The 15,035-nt window shown below is 42.7% G+C and overlaps 1 protein-coding gene across 2 annotated transcripts in view; it reads left to right on the top strand.

Annotated features, from left to right (window-relative positions):
• Window positions 1–7,276: 7,276 nt before the first annotated feature.
• si:ch211-250c4.3 (uncharacterized protein LOC100535981 homolog) overlaps window positions 7,277–15,035 on the top strand; it is a 36,399-nt gene continuing 28,640 nt past the window's right edge. For both annotated transcript variants that reach the window (XM_005945639.3, XM_042213074.1), the window contains exons 1-2: window positions 7,277–7,738; window positions 13,573–14,303. In XM_005945639.3, the coding sequence (XP_005945701.1) occupies window positions 7,663–7,738; window positions 13,573–14,303 (807 nt within the window). In that variant the 5' untranslated portion in view covers window positions 7,277–7,662. The remainder of the gene's footprint in view (window positions 7,739–13,572; window positions 14,304–15,035) is intronic.

Genomic DNA, 15,035 nt, shown 5'->3' with positions numbered 1-15,035 from the left:
ACAGCAGACTAAGTCCAAAGTGTGGCCCTTAGTGTGGGTAGGGAAGTTTATGTATTGTTTAAGGCTGAAGCTGTCAAGGCAGGATAGAAGGTCCTTGGTAAGAGGATGGTCGCAGTTATCCACGTGAACGTTAAAGTCACCCAGCAATATTATATTAGGGGAGACAGTAGCTAGATTGGTCAGCAGATCGGCAAAGTCACTGATAAAAACAGAATTAAATTTTGGGGGGCGGTAGATGACAGCTATTACAGTTGGGGTAGGTCCTGAGAGTTGACAAACAGCAGATTCAAAGGAGCTGTACGTAGGGGCGGACAGCGGCGAGACTTTCCAGTTCTCGCGATAGATTATCGCGAGGCCACCACCACGGCCGGACTCGCGAGGTTGGCAGGTGTAAACAAACCCCGGGGGGGTGGAGTCGTTGAGTTGCGAAAAGTCATTGGGCTGTTGCCATGTCTCAGTCAAGCAGAAAAAGTCAAACTTACGGTCTGTTAGGAGATCCTGGATGAGATGTCCTTTGTTCGTAAGCGAACGGATATTAAGCAGGCCGAAGTTGACAGGAATACTGTCGGACTGGATGAGAGTGTTAGCCGACCTAGGCAGACCAGTCAGAACATTGTGGTCAATAGACCTGCAGGGGTTCCGTTGAGAGCGACCAGAGGTGGACCAGAAGGACTGAATTGGTTTGGAATTATCCTGATGGAAATACCGACGGGAGCCTCGATGTACATACTTTCGGCGGGGGAGGAAGGCAATGATCAAAGATCTTTGCTCGCTGCTTGGGATAAAAAAGACGAGGACCACGCCATACCATCCCCGCGGCAATCCTGTCGAACGGTTCAATAGAACCCTTCTTCAAATGCTAGGGATGCTGGAGGAAGAAGATAAAGTTCGGTGGAGAGATTTTGTGCAGCCTTTAGTACATGCGTACAACTGCACAAGGAATGATACCACAGGTTTCACTCCCTACCAGTTGATGTTTGGCAGACAACCGAGGCTCCCAATCGACATAGCATTTGGCCTATGCCCTGAAAGATCCAGCAGTCTCTCTCACTCTGAATATATCAAAAAGTTGAGAGAGAGTCTCTCAGAAAGCTACCAGTTAGCCATTGAGCACAGTCAAAAGAGTGCTTTCCGGAACAAACAGAGGTTTGATAGTAAAGTGCGGGAATCCACCCTTGCCAAGGGAGATAGAGTCCTTTTAAGGAATGTTGCCATCAGGGGAAAGCACAAAATCGCTGATCGGTGGAGCCGAACCGTGTTCACTGTGATCAGACAGATTCAGGACTCGCCTGTTTTTGTGGTGGTACCTGAAGGAACAGATGGGCCTGAAAGAGTGCTACACAGAGATCTGCTCTTACCTTGTGGGTTTCTCCCACCCACTGTTGAAGAGACAGCACCCAAAGTAACAGTGTCACGGTCTAGACCTACAAACTCACCACCAGTTGACACATTTGAGACTGATTCTTCAGAAACCAGCAATGAGGAGAGCACTGAAGATGAAGTTGAGTATTACTCTCTTCATTCTCTACCCTGTAACGAGCCTAATGCATTGCAAGATGGACCCCAAGAAGCCGACCAGATTGCAATCACAGACAGACTGGCTGGAATAAAAGTCCACGAAAAGTCAGCTACAGAAGACCTCTTGGGACAGATAGATCAGCTTCACACAGTTGAATCTGAGTTGAGTCCAGAGCTCTCTACTCTAAATCCAGATGCTCATGAATTCCAGCCAGTGACAACCCAGAACGGAGACGATGAGAAGGACCAGGTTCAGGGGTCACCGCTGCATGAGATCAGTTCAGCTGAAGACAGCCAATCTAAAGATCTCTCACGCAGTTTGGGTGATAGTCGTACGTTGATTACAGAAGTGAGCAACAAAATGAAAGTTGTGGAGGAAGAAAGAAAAGGAGAACCAAATCTCTCTAAAGATGTCCCTAATCTTAAAGAGGGTTAAAACATGTTAAAAACACAGCAGCCTTAATAAACAGAGTAATTTGGAAGCAGGATTCATCAGGTCATCACTTAAAGATTGGAGCTGTGAATGTTGTAATGCAGTACAGATGTTATTATTATCACCGTCACATCCTGTTTATGACAGATAAAATAAATAACATTCACATAAGGAATAAAATTGTCTCATGTAAACTGTATGTGGTGTTAAATAGGCCTATATTACTGTTCTTTAATGTCGGTCATAAGGCTGGTACTTCAAGAGCCATATATTTTATGAGGTGTTACTCATTGTGAAAAATTTGAGAACCGCTGCATTAGTTCATAAGGATTAACACACGTGTGTCACACTGAGACCGCAGGTCCTTTAACTCTCCAGCAGAGGGCAGATGAAACAAGCTTGTGTAAGGAAGAGGACTGCCTTTCTAGTATTGTACAGCACTTTAGGAACACCTTTGCACTTTATTAAAAGCACTTTAACTAGCACTTTATTTAGCATCGCACTTTAGGTATAGATTTTCACATTAATAACATTTGCACACAAGAGGTTTAATTATTTATTGAGTATTTTAATAATTAGCAAGTAGCCTTTTTTCCAGGTCCTCCAGCTGCTCCACATTAAGAAATGTGGTGGTTGTCTGTGAGGAGGAAAGAATTAAAGAATTAAAGTAACGCTAATGTGTGTGCAAAGACAAGAGGTAAAGGTGGTGCAAAGAATTGGTTGAGATGTTGAGATGTGATTGCTCGCCTGTCTTTCCTGTGTGCTCTCCAGGGTGCAAATGTTTGTCTGTTTAGTCCTTAACAGCTGAGAGTATTTAAGGCTGCCAGCTGTTATTGGATGCGAGTGAGTGTTGTGCTTATATTGTCTGTTTTACCCTTTTATTATTTGTTATCTTATGTGCAGCACTTTGTGATTCTGTCTAGAAAGGTGCTATATAAACAAAATTTTATTGATTTATTTATTTAAGAAAGCTCGACATGCAAGTAACTGCCTTAGAGCTATACAGGCAAATAAATGCCTCTTGTTTCCGCCATACTGTGTCTTGGTCTTCCTCACTGTAAATCCAGCCGCAAAAGGCCGTTACAGCAAGCTATTGTAACGCTCTCACTCCGGCCTAGTGATTTTCAGACTTTTTCCGAGCATACCCTATGGAAGAGGATTAGGGCCACCGAAAAAAAAAAGTGGGTCTTTTTTTCTGACTTTTTTCTCAGAATTCTGGAAAAGAAGAAAAAAAGACCCACTTTTTTTTTTCAGTGGCCCTAATCCTCTTCCGTAATATCCTCCGTTAGAAACTGAACAGAATTCATACGCACAATTTTATTTATCTAGGAAAGGAGATTAATAAAGAAACTTGGAGAAATAAACTTATCAGCAGTGTTTTTTTGGCTTGTTTTTGGTTTTCCCTGTACCATATCATGATATCAAGCATTACATTTTTTTACAGCATTTAACAGCATATTTGTTGATCATCTGCTGAAACCCTGCAATGGCTCCATGCACCCAGTTTGACAACCAGCCAAGCTCATCTCCTTTACATGTTGACTTTCAAACGTCCCTCATTACTGATGGATATTTCTCACATCCAGATGAATAGTATCAGCCTTCTGGGATCTGTCTTACCTGGAAAACCCAAGACTGAGAGTTGTCTAAAATGAAGCAAACTGTAGAACTTCCTTCGATGTTAATTACAGGCTAATGTAGTATCTGCAGTTTGGAGTGAGTTTGACTTTATGTTGTGTAACATGGCAAATGGTCTGGTTCTTATATGGCGCTTTTCTAATCTAAGCACTCAAAGCGCTGAACGACTAATTCTAAACTGACTTCCAGACTCTGATGGATGCATCGGAGAGCAACATGGGATTAGGATCTTGCCCAAGGATATTTGGCATGCAGACTGGAGCAGCCTGGGATCGAACCGCTAACCTTCTGGTTAATAGCTGACTTAGTCTACCGCCTGAACTACAGCCACCTAAAAGGTGTATGGTTACCTGAGTCAAAAGAATAATTTTTCTGTGACACAATACAATAGAATATGCAAAGCTTAGCAATGTTGAGCAAATGAAAGAAAGCAGTCATATTTGTTTAATATGTGCATTGAAGGTCATATCAAGGAAAAACAGCTGTTTACTACCTTGCACAGTGCAATCAGTTTTCCTGCTAGAAATTTCACAGTTCCCGTTAGAGCCAATAACCAAAGTAAAAGAAACAAAAAATGATCCCATTCAGTAGCACTTAACAGGTCAGTTCCCCTACCCTGGAAAACTAGCTCATGATCCTCATGCAGTCACTACAGTAACACTACAGTAACACTACAGTAACACTACAGTAACACTACAGTAACACTCTCAGTCTCAACACTTATTAGTCTTAATAAAGGTTTACAGCTGTCACACACTGCCTTAGAATAGTTTTGGTACACTGATGTATTAACCAACCAATATACCTTTCTAGAGCTAGGCCTAATAAACACACACACACACACGCGCGCACACACACACACACTCACACACACACACACACACACTCACACACAAACACACACACACTCACTCACACACGCACACATACACACGCGCGCACACACACACGCGCGCGCACACACACACGCACACACGCACGCACACACACACACACGCACACACACACACGCGCGCACACACACACACTCACACAACACACACGCACGCACACACACACACACTCACACCACACACTCACACACACACTCACACACACACACACACACACACATCACACACTTACACCACCACAAACACTACACACCACAACTCACTCACACACACACACACTACACCACACACCACACTCACACACTCACACCACACACACGACACTCACACACACACACACACAGCACACACACACACCACACACACACTCACACACACCGCACACATCACACGACACACACGCACTACACGACCACACACACACTCACACACACACACGCACACGCACCACTCACACACCACACACCACAACACTCACACACACACACAGCACACACACACACACACACACACACACACACACAGCACACACACACACACACACCACACCACACGCACACACACCACACACACACCACACACACACACACACACTACACACACACACCACACACACACACACCAGACACACACTACACTCACACACACACACACACACAACACACACACTACACACCACACACCGACACACACACTACACACACGACTACACACACACTCACACTACACACACACTCACACACACACACACTACACACTCACACACACGACACACTCACACACACACATCACACGCACACACACTGCACACACCCACACACACACGACACACACACACACACACACACACAAACACACACACACACACACACACAGACACACTCACAGCACACACCTGCACACACACACACCACTACACCACCTCACACACACACACATGACACACCTCCTTTACTCACACACACACACATGCACACACACACGCCACACACACACACACACACCACACACACCACACACACACACACACACACTCACACTACTACACTACACCACACACACTCCACACACACACACGCATGTGTGAACTTCAACTGTGATGAGAGTCCCGTCACGGTTAATGTTGTTTCTTCAGTGCTTTTCCTTCTGACGTTTGGAGGGCAAAAGGAAAGAGCCAACATCCGTGATCGTATCTGACAAATGAAATAAGAGTGATTTCCTCAGGGTAACTCTGACAATTAGTGGATGGACATAAAAGGTCTTACAATCTGATTACGCATGGATAACCCAATTTAGAGCAATTAGAGCAAGTGATAGGGAGGGTCATACTGGAAGGTTGTTAAAATGTTTTGATTTCTCCCTCCCTGTGACCACTCTGACTTGAGTTATACCAGTTTCTTCCAATGTTTTGAAGAATTTTAAGTTATTATTGGTCTTGTGATCTTTTTTAGGTGAAATTTGTGGTCAGAATGAGCAAAGATTATTTTGTGCTTTAAATGATTTCTCTGAAAGGTTCTTTTTCCAGGGTGGAATGATCGCACAGCACACACGTTTATTGACTTTGAAAAGGAAAACTGGGTAAACAAGTTTGAATTTCATTTGGATTTCTCTAATCTACACAACTTTTTAGGCTCACAGTGGGCATCTGGTGTTTTTCCACTGCCTTCCTGTGTTTACTTGTGGAGCCCTGGTTCCTCACCTACCACACTCACCTGTCATCCACTGACAGCAGTCAGCAAGTCTGTATTTAAGACCAGCGCAGTCATCTATTCTCTGCCAGTTTGTCACCCATCTCACTTACCTCACTTAAGTCACTGCTTCACTCCCCTGCAGCTCAGTTACCTGGACGCTGGTCTCTTTGGCATGTCTCTGTAACCCACTCCTCAGAATCAAAACTGTTCACCGCTTTAATCTGCCTGTCCTCCTGCCTCCTCTGTATTATCAGGAAAACTCAGCTCAGCTCAGTCTCTCTGCATTTCCCGACACAGTGTGGTGAAGCAGAGGGGTGTACTGTAGCTAAACAACGTTATGGTCTGCCTTTCAGAGTGGGGGTAGAGGTGTGACTCCGTATGCATCCCTTACATTAGCATGCAGTAGATCAGTTGTCCTGTTATTCCTAGTGGACAGTTCACAAACTGGTGGAAGCAGGCAAAGTGGAGTCCAGTGAGACGTGATTAAAATCCCTACAGATAATGAAAAGTGCCTCTGAGTACTGTCTGCAGCCACAGGCAGCATCTGCATCATTAATTATTCAAGAACTGTTTTGGACTACATTTTGAAAAAAGCAAACTGAGTCTAACTAATTAAGGTTGAGTCTGTCATCGTCAGCATCTACATGGATGTTAACATCAATCAGCAGAGCTGTTTTATAGTTGCTGTGTGGGACGCTCGAGGGCACAGAAATAGGAAAGTGAATGGATGCAAGCGCCTTGAGGCCACTGTTGTTGTGATTTGGCGCAATATAAATAAAATTGAATTGAAAAAATGCACATAGAATGATGATTTAATTGGTTCTTTAAGCGTATTAAAAGGGCTTATATAAGTTAATATATAATCCTGGACTCCCTTGTGGGGACTATATCGTCCTCCTGGGGGGATCGTGTGATCTAGGCTGTGATCGGGAGAAACAGCCTCCACAGTCTAAACTAACGTGTTTTATTGTTGGACTCCTTTAAAGGAAACAAGTTACAATTTTTACATTGCAAAATTGAAGTAATTAACTTTCATCCATTGCCTACTGAGAAAAGAACGTAATGAGAGTACGACTGCACTACCAGACAAACACTTCTCATTTCTCATATTTGTTTTTGTTACTAAGCTGTGTACATACTGGCAGCACTTCACTCATCGAACATTGCTTTGTAGTCGATGTCTCGTGGCCATTCCCCCTCTGGCTTCCTACCACTCCTCCTCCTGACTGTGAACGCTGCTGCCTGAGCCCAGCCCCTCCTCAGCCTGGGAGCTGCTTTTACTCAAGCACCACAGCAAAGGGACACAGGAATCATGACTCCGCTATCGAGGGCAGCCTCTATGCAAGCTCCTCCAACAACAGACACCTTTCCCACAGCTGATCTTCAAGGCAGAATACATCACGAAGAATCTCTAAGGACCTTTTCTTTCATCTTTCCTCTCTGAAACTCACATTTAAGTTTTCTGAAATTCAAATTTTGCTACGACAAGATGAGTGTGAAAAAAAAGGCTGCACTTGTCATCAGCTGGCAGAAGTCATTTTCCATCATGGCCCCTTGGAGGAAAGGTAAAGTCTCCTTTTTTCCTCTCATAAAGTCCTGAAGCCTTGGAAATGGCTCCGTCGTCGTTTGCACAGTGATGTCCGTGACTTTTGTTTCTCAGCTTTTGAATCTTGAGCAGCATGTGAGATTTTAAATTAAAAGCTGATGTCAGTTTCCATGTTTTTGTTTGTGGTACTTGTGCAACTACTAGCAAGCTTTCAGTTTGTAACCATTTAATCACCAGTTAAAGGACAGCCACTAATTTCATCAACACAAAGACAGCACCAAGAATGGGAGAGACTAATAGAAGCAGTTCTGACTCGAGTTACCGTGCTCCTGCACATTCTTGTCTTATCTTAATGGTTTTTGATAAGATGGGGCCCCACTGACTTTGATAAAGAAGACCGAGTAGCACGGATGGATGGCACCGTGGTCAGGAAGCAGTGGAAAACATAACAGGGGCCCCAGCTGTGCCTTCTGTTTCAATGTAAGCTCAGTGTAGGAGGCAGGTGCAAACATATGCTACTAGCTTGATTTCCTGCCCTCACGGCAGGGCTCATCGGATTTATTTTATGTTTGACTGCAGATAAACTGCAGTGGAATTCCTGTTGTGAAACTTTGTTATGCAAATACTCTTTTTAGTACTCAAGTCTAACTGCAATAATAAGACAACACATTTAGAAATGTTCTATTGAAAACAACATTGCTTTAGAAAATAAGAAAGGGCTATGACTGGGGATGCTGTTTTCGGTCCCAGGCCAGTAATGACCGATGAGCTGGGAAGGACTGAAGGGCTCGATGCTTGACTTACTTTGTCATCTGTTCTGTGTACGTAAAATATAAAGGCAATGTCAGTTTCCTTGTTTTTGTTTGTGATACTTCAGTCGGTTGAACAAATCCAGGAAAAAACTGCTTATTTGTCATAATTTATTCAGAATAAACAGTTTCACCAAGATTTAATGACTAAAGACAATCACTAGTTTTCATCAAATTGATCCAGACAAGAATTTGATGACTTCTCCACGTCCCTAACAGGAAGCATCAAATTAGACCTGATGGATGTCTCATAGACAAAAACACACTGATAATATTCCACCACCTTGGCTCTAAGCCCAGAAGTATGGAAGCCCGTTTCCGCCACTAAAAACAAAAAAAAAGGATCCATAACTCAAAATTTCGAGTCATTTTCTCAAAATTTCGAGTTATTTTCTCAAAATTTCGACATATTAACTCGAAATTTCGATTTATTAACTCAAAATTTTGAGAAAAGCAACTCGAAATTTCGAGTTAGCGCTGCCGATCCGTAATCTACGTGAATGACTTCATTTCCTCGTTGTAGCTGAAGCCCTCAGCTACAAATGCTACAGCTAAGCTACCGGTATTACATCCAGTCGCACAGATTTGTGTTTTCAGCCTGGCTTCACAAATGATGAAATCCCTGTTATTAGCTGAATCACATGGTGTTACTATCAGCAAACGTACTCGCCAAAGCGCCAATTTGTTGGGATCCGTTTTTGAGTGCGCGTTCCTCTGCGCCATATGCTTCCGGGTAACAAGAAAGTGACCTTATTCACACATATTTTTGATTGGCAGAGCGAACTCGAAATTTTGAGAAAATAACTCAAAATTTCGAGTTATGCATACTAGCTGTTTTGTTTTTATTTAGTGGCAGAAACGGGCTTCCATACAGAAGACCAGCCTTCCTAAAACAACAAAAAATGCTTGGCTGCTCCACCTAAGCCTCTTCTTCTGCAGCTCCAGATGATAAGTGGTCAGTTTAACCACCCACAGTGGCCCTGACAAACACACACCACAGCAGGGCTGTAAAAATAGCAGGCCTGTCGCAGCCTGTTTATGACCTCGTGTTGTCAGAGGCCAACTAAACCAACACCTAAGCCCAAAGGCTTTCCATATGTGTTCTGTGTTGTTTTAAAAAAGAGACAAATGTCGTTCTCTGCATTAAGAGACAGCCAGAGGACACAAACCAGAAGGTTTAGTCCACATCTATAAGAAAAGTAAAGGGCTCTGGAAAACCACCTTTTATAAGAGCGTGTGCAGTTTGAAGGTGATTTCATGGGAAGAAAAAGTGCTTCACTTAAGGGTGTATGATGATCGTCTTTGGAGCCACATTCACAGTTTGTATTTCTTCCATTTATGATACTTTTGCTTATTCAGCATGTTGCACACATACAGTATACTTTTGTCATGTTTTTTTTATTTAGAAATAAATATTATCTTTATTTTAAAAATAATTCTTACTGGAAACTTTAAGTAACATAGCCTTTACCCAATAAATATCACAGTTTAGCTTCCTCACCTGGTTACTGGCATCACAAATGAAAGAAACAACTGAGGTTATTATCATATCAGCATTATTATTGGTTGAAAAATGTCCAGCAGACAAAAAACATCTGATGTCACCAGAGCTGCTTAAAATGATTTCCAGACAACTGCTCACATTAAGCATTTGTATTATTATTATTACAGTTTGGAAAAGCTGCAGATTAAACACAACCTGGACAACTTTATTTGTTATCGTAATAAAACAAATGATTCTGAGATGCCAAAGTTTTTGTTATTTTTTTGAGGAAATTCATTTTGCAAACATGTAAGTCCATAAGAGCACCATCACCCAACTGTTAATAATAATCATTAAACCATACTCACAATGCAACATTAACTGAGGTCTTGATACCACTTGGGTGCACTTGAATCCAGCGACATACATTTTATCATCACACAGTGCGCGTGCGGAGACAGGATGTTTCCCTCTGCCTTCCAGGCGGCTCAGAGCTTTGTTATTAAGGTGTGAACGCTTAGGCATCAGGACAAGGCAACAGGGCACTCTGCTTACTCTACTTTAACAGCATTAGTCCTCAACTCAGACTTTTTAAGTACTCGCTTGATTGAAAACTCAGTGGAACGTGAATAAATATGATGGAAACAGCTGAAGGACGTCTTCGGACAGAGACGAGCTTTAGAATGAATTTGGGTGGGGGCAGCGTTGGTGGACTGTCTGTAATAATATGTTGCTGGGTTTAGAAAGCACAGACACTAGGACAGAGACTGCTGTAAATTACAGGATAAAATACCTGTTTGTGTTGTTTGGCCAGGATGAGGACCGCTGGATCACGGCGACACCTGTCCAGCTGACAGTTACTGCACAGAGAGCGCTTTAGGGATGGACGGCGATTGGATCACAATGGCCAGAAGTCTGTTCACATGGCCGACGTGGCTTTAGTGTGTAATTGCACTCGCCCATTTTTGTGTGCAGGCATGAACATGAACAGGGGTGCAGGATTATTGAGACGAGCTGCTGTACATAGTTTCATCGCTCTGATGGTTTTGTCTTTTCTGTTACTTCTTTATGGAAATAAATTCGTGGGCTCTTCTGTCACTGAAAACACATCAGCTGCTATTTGGCTTTGACAAGTAAACTCTGCAAAGGAGTTGCAACTGATAACAAAGCAGCCTCGCCTAATGGACACGTGTGGACCTGCCTCCTCTTCTCCAAGGAGAAGCATCGGTGCTGGCTAACTCTGGGTTAATGCAATAAATGAACAAAACCTTTAATTCAACTGAAGGGAAACTTGTGAGTGGTCAGAGAGTGAGGGCAAAGAGACAGAAGAGTAGCATCATATAATAACTGCTGCTCAGCCTACCTTCAGCACTTTGTGAGATGCTATTAGAATACACTAAAATGTTCACATTATTTCAGATATGGTTATTATAACCTTGTGTTGATGAAGAACGCTGATACCTAGTGTAGCTTTCTAAATGTAATGTTCTGCTCATTTTGTAAGAGTACTGATAATCTCATCTGTATTTCCTCGAATAGTTATCATGTGCTCAAAGTAACAATCTTTAAAAGCAAGTATAGTGCTGACTTTCAGGCTACATATAATTTAGTTCTAACAGCAGTATGAGCTCAGCTCTGTATGCTGTGTATTTAAAACCAACAACAGTAGCCAGGATGTGTTAAAATAGGATTTGGCATGAACCCTAAGATCAGGTGTAGCAGTGCACCGTGTGGAAAAGAATTACAAGTCACATAATCACTCGTTTTGTGAGCTGCAGGCTGTGATCAGCTGACACGTGCTGCTCACTGCTTCTTGTGGATTTAGGGCTGAATTCAGCAAGACATAAGCAGATGTTACAAACACTGTGAGGCTGATTTGTAACGCCAGTATAAAAAACCATCAAATTAAATAAATTCACAAGATAAATAAGAATAATTGATGTAACCTGTCATTGGCTGCCCACCATAAAGAATCATAGAGTCATTAAACTTAACCACAGTACTGCAAATTCACCATTTCAACAGTTTTAGATGCTCACTGCTGATATTTATGTCAACTTTGAAACCTCTTGTGAAAGACGTCCTGAACCTCACGGACTCTTTTAGTCGTGTTCAGTCGGCGCCCCCTCCCGTGAGCGTTCAGGCTCATCTCGTGCTCTGTAATTATGTGATATTCTAATTTGCAGTTTAAACTTTTCTGATCATATGTCTGTTATAATTCAAATTTCTGCACCATGTCCACCAGTTAAACTTCTTTTATGTGTGCGTGACCCCTGCATCATCACTGCTGGACATTCCTCTGCTGTTTATCAGAATATTGGGCCCCTCCCTTGGACAATCGCTCCCTTAAGCCGTGAGCTCATCATCTGCTCACTTTGTTCAAATGCTCTTGAGTTTTGCTTCTTGTAAAACCAACTGTGTTAAACCTAAAACGTATCCCTGGACTCAGGCTCTCAGAAGGATTTGTAGAAAAGCAGAAAGTCTTGAATGTATTCTCATTTCAGCCTGGTTTCCAAATGTTACATAGAACTGAAACTGTGCTTTTTAAAGTTTGTAATGATCTTTTATTAGTTGCTGACAGACCTGAGCTCGCTCTGCATTGTGGTATTCTAGTGTTTACACTGGACAGCTGTGTGGGTAATAAAGGAGCTGCCTTGAATAGTTTAGATCCAATATAACCGACAGCAGTTTTGTGGCTGCTCCTCTGACATCCTGTTTTTATTAAATTACTTGTGTCTCATTCATCTTTCAGTTCAGGCCGCCACCGTTTACAGTTACAATGTCCCTTCTTTCAGAGGGAAGCTGTTTCTCACAAACACACACTGCTTTTACATGTTTTCTTCTGTGCTTAGACAAGAAAGACTTCTACTTTCATTCATATTGTTTTACGTTTATAGCTTCGTCAAAATTCCCGTGCAAGAACTGCCTCCTCCACTCAGAGAGGATAAAAGCAAACAGGTTTTAATTTTGCATTTGCTTTGACAAGATATCCACCTTTGTTTTCTGGAAATATATTCGACCAAAATGCCCCAATGCCGTCAACATGTTGACGTTACATTAAGTGCTCAGTACTCCCTGTGACCAGCTGTAGATCTACAGCAAGATCCTCATATCGTCCTCATCATAAAGGTGGTGACAAGTACTTGCACTGCTGTACAAGACACAATGTGACAGATGTACACATATAGTTAACAAGGTCTCATTTGTGGTAGTTTCCTCCACAGTATCTCCTTTACAACAGTTAAACATAATGATAGACAAGGTAGCGTGCATGTTACCGTGTACATGACAAGAAGAAAGCTACGACTGTGTCTGGCTAAGAAAGAGCTTTGTCTAAGGAAGTACGATTCTTGGCCCTGGAGTTCAACCAGGAAACTGTTCCCAAAATTTTTAACCATGATGACTCTTCAACCGAATAACTTTTTACTCAAAGACGCGTTCGCTGGATTCAAACTGTTTCAAACAGCTCAGAGAATGGTTAGGACAGTCATCACAGTATTGAAGGACTTCCTAAAATATGAAAAATGACAACTGATACATATTTCTTTTTCTATTTAACAGGTAAAGGAGGCAGTAAAAACACATTACTGGACAGTGAGGTTGTCCTGACAAAAATGAAGCTTTTTATTGACCAGGACAACTCACACCCCGAGCTGAATTCTCAGCTTGATGAAAAGCCTGAGCAGCCTCAGATCAAGCCTGGCTCCAAATATCCATCTGCCATTTTGTCAGATACTCATCTCTCAAACTTGTTCAAGTGTGAATCAGAGGACTCTGGAGTGGAGCTTCCCAGCGGAGCTCATTCACCATCCACTCCAACAGGATCTGAGCAGAGCTTTGTGGTGCACAGTCGAGAGTCTTCCTGTGACTCCTCCAACTTAAACTCTGAGCCCACCGTCCTCTCTGACAGACTTGTTGCAGATACAAAGAGCACTGAGAAAAACCAGGCAAATGACTCAGCAGATAACAGTTTAAATACAACAGTGGATACACAGGATGGTTTGTTAATTCATTCAAATACACTTATTTCTTCGGCTATAACAGTAGGGTTGCACATAGGTGAGGATGTGAACCACTGCAGGGTTTCAGGTCCTGAACAAAGTGAGGATGCTGAAGAGTCCAGGGCTGTGACAGGAAGGACTGGCTCAGAGGATACGAAGCTTGGAGAGCAATCCTTAATACAAAGCTGTGACGACATGACAAGCAAAGTCTTTGAACCCGAGCCTATTAAAAGGAGTATCACCAGTGACAGCCTGGAAGAGTACATGGATGAATGCTGCAGATTAAGTAAGGTAAGAAAAAAGCATCACTGATCATCAGCTGATCCGTCCTCACACTTTACAAGGATGCAAACTGAGCAGACTAATGTAGCCCCGATGTTTCTCGATGAAAGCAACCTTTATATGTGACATACACAATCATGCAGAGTAGTGAAATGCTTGTGTCCGAGCTGCAGACGCAACCGTGCCATTCCAGGGCTTGGTTTTTTTGTTAGCATGGGGGGTCTAGCCAGGACCCTTACTGGATGGGAATTGAACTTGCGACTCCCACTCCAAAGGTGTGGATATCCAGCTGCCAGGACTGGATAGCCCTGGCAGCTGGATAGTGAGATGCCAGTTGAGCTGGCATGTCAGAATTTCCTAAATCAAATCTCCAGTAGAGGTAGGCGGTTCGATAGTATCGATACCAACACTAGTATTGGTATCGGATCGATACATTGCTTTTATCCTTCAGTGTGTAGCCCGCTGAACTGTGTTAATTATGTCTTTGGGGAAATTAACCTCCAACATGCACTATGAAAAATGTCCAAAGCTTTTTGTGTGCTGAAAGACAGAAAAACATTCCAGGTCTCCAAAAACCCAGTTTCTGTTTAAAATGTTTCACAATTTGCTAGTTGAGAATTCGTCTCATTAATCGTGGCACACTGCTCTCCCCCATTTAGCTGCCTGAGACACATCGACAGTACTGGCCCTGTATTTACTTGGTACTGGATCGATACCAAAATGTGTAGTGTGGCACAGCAC

This window comes from Haplochromis burtoni, unplaced genomic scaffold, assembly GCF_018398535.1.
Source record: "Haplochromis burtoni strain Fernald_Lab_line unplaced genomic scaffold, NCSU_Asbu1 Contig_414, whole genome shotgun sequence".
NCBI classification, from domain to species: Eukaryota; Metazoa; Chordata; class Actinopteri; order Cichliformes; family Cichlidae; genus Haplochromis; species Haplochromis burtoni.
Note: the sequence above shows the minus strand (reverse complement) of the source record. Positions and strands in the feature narration are given on the sequence as shown.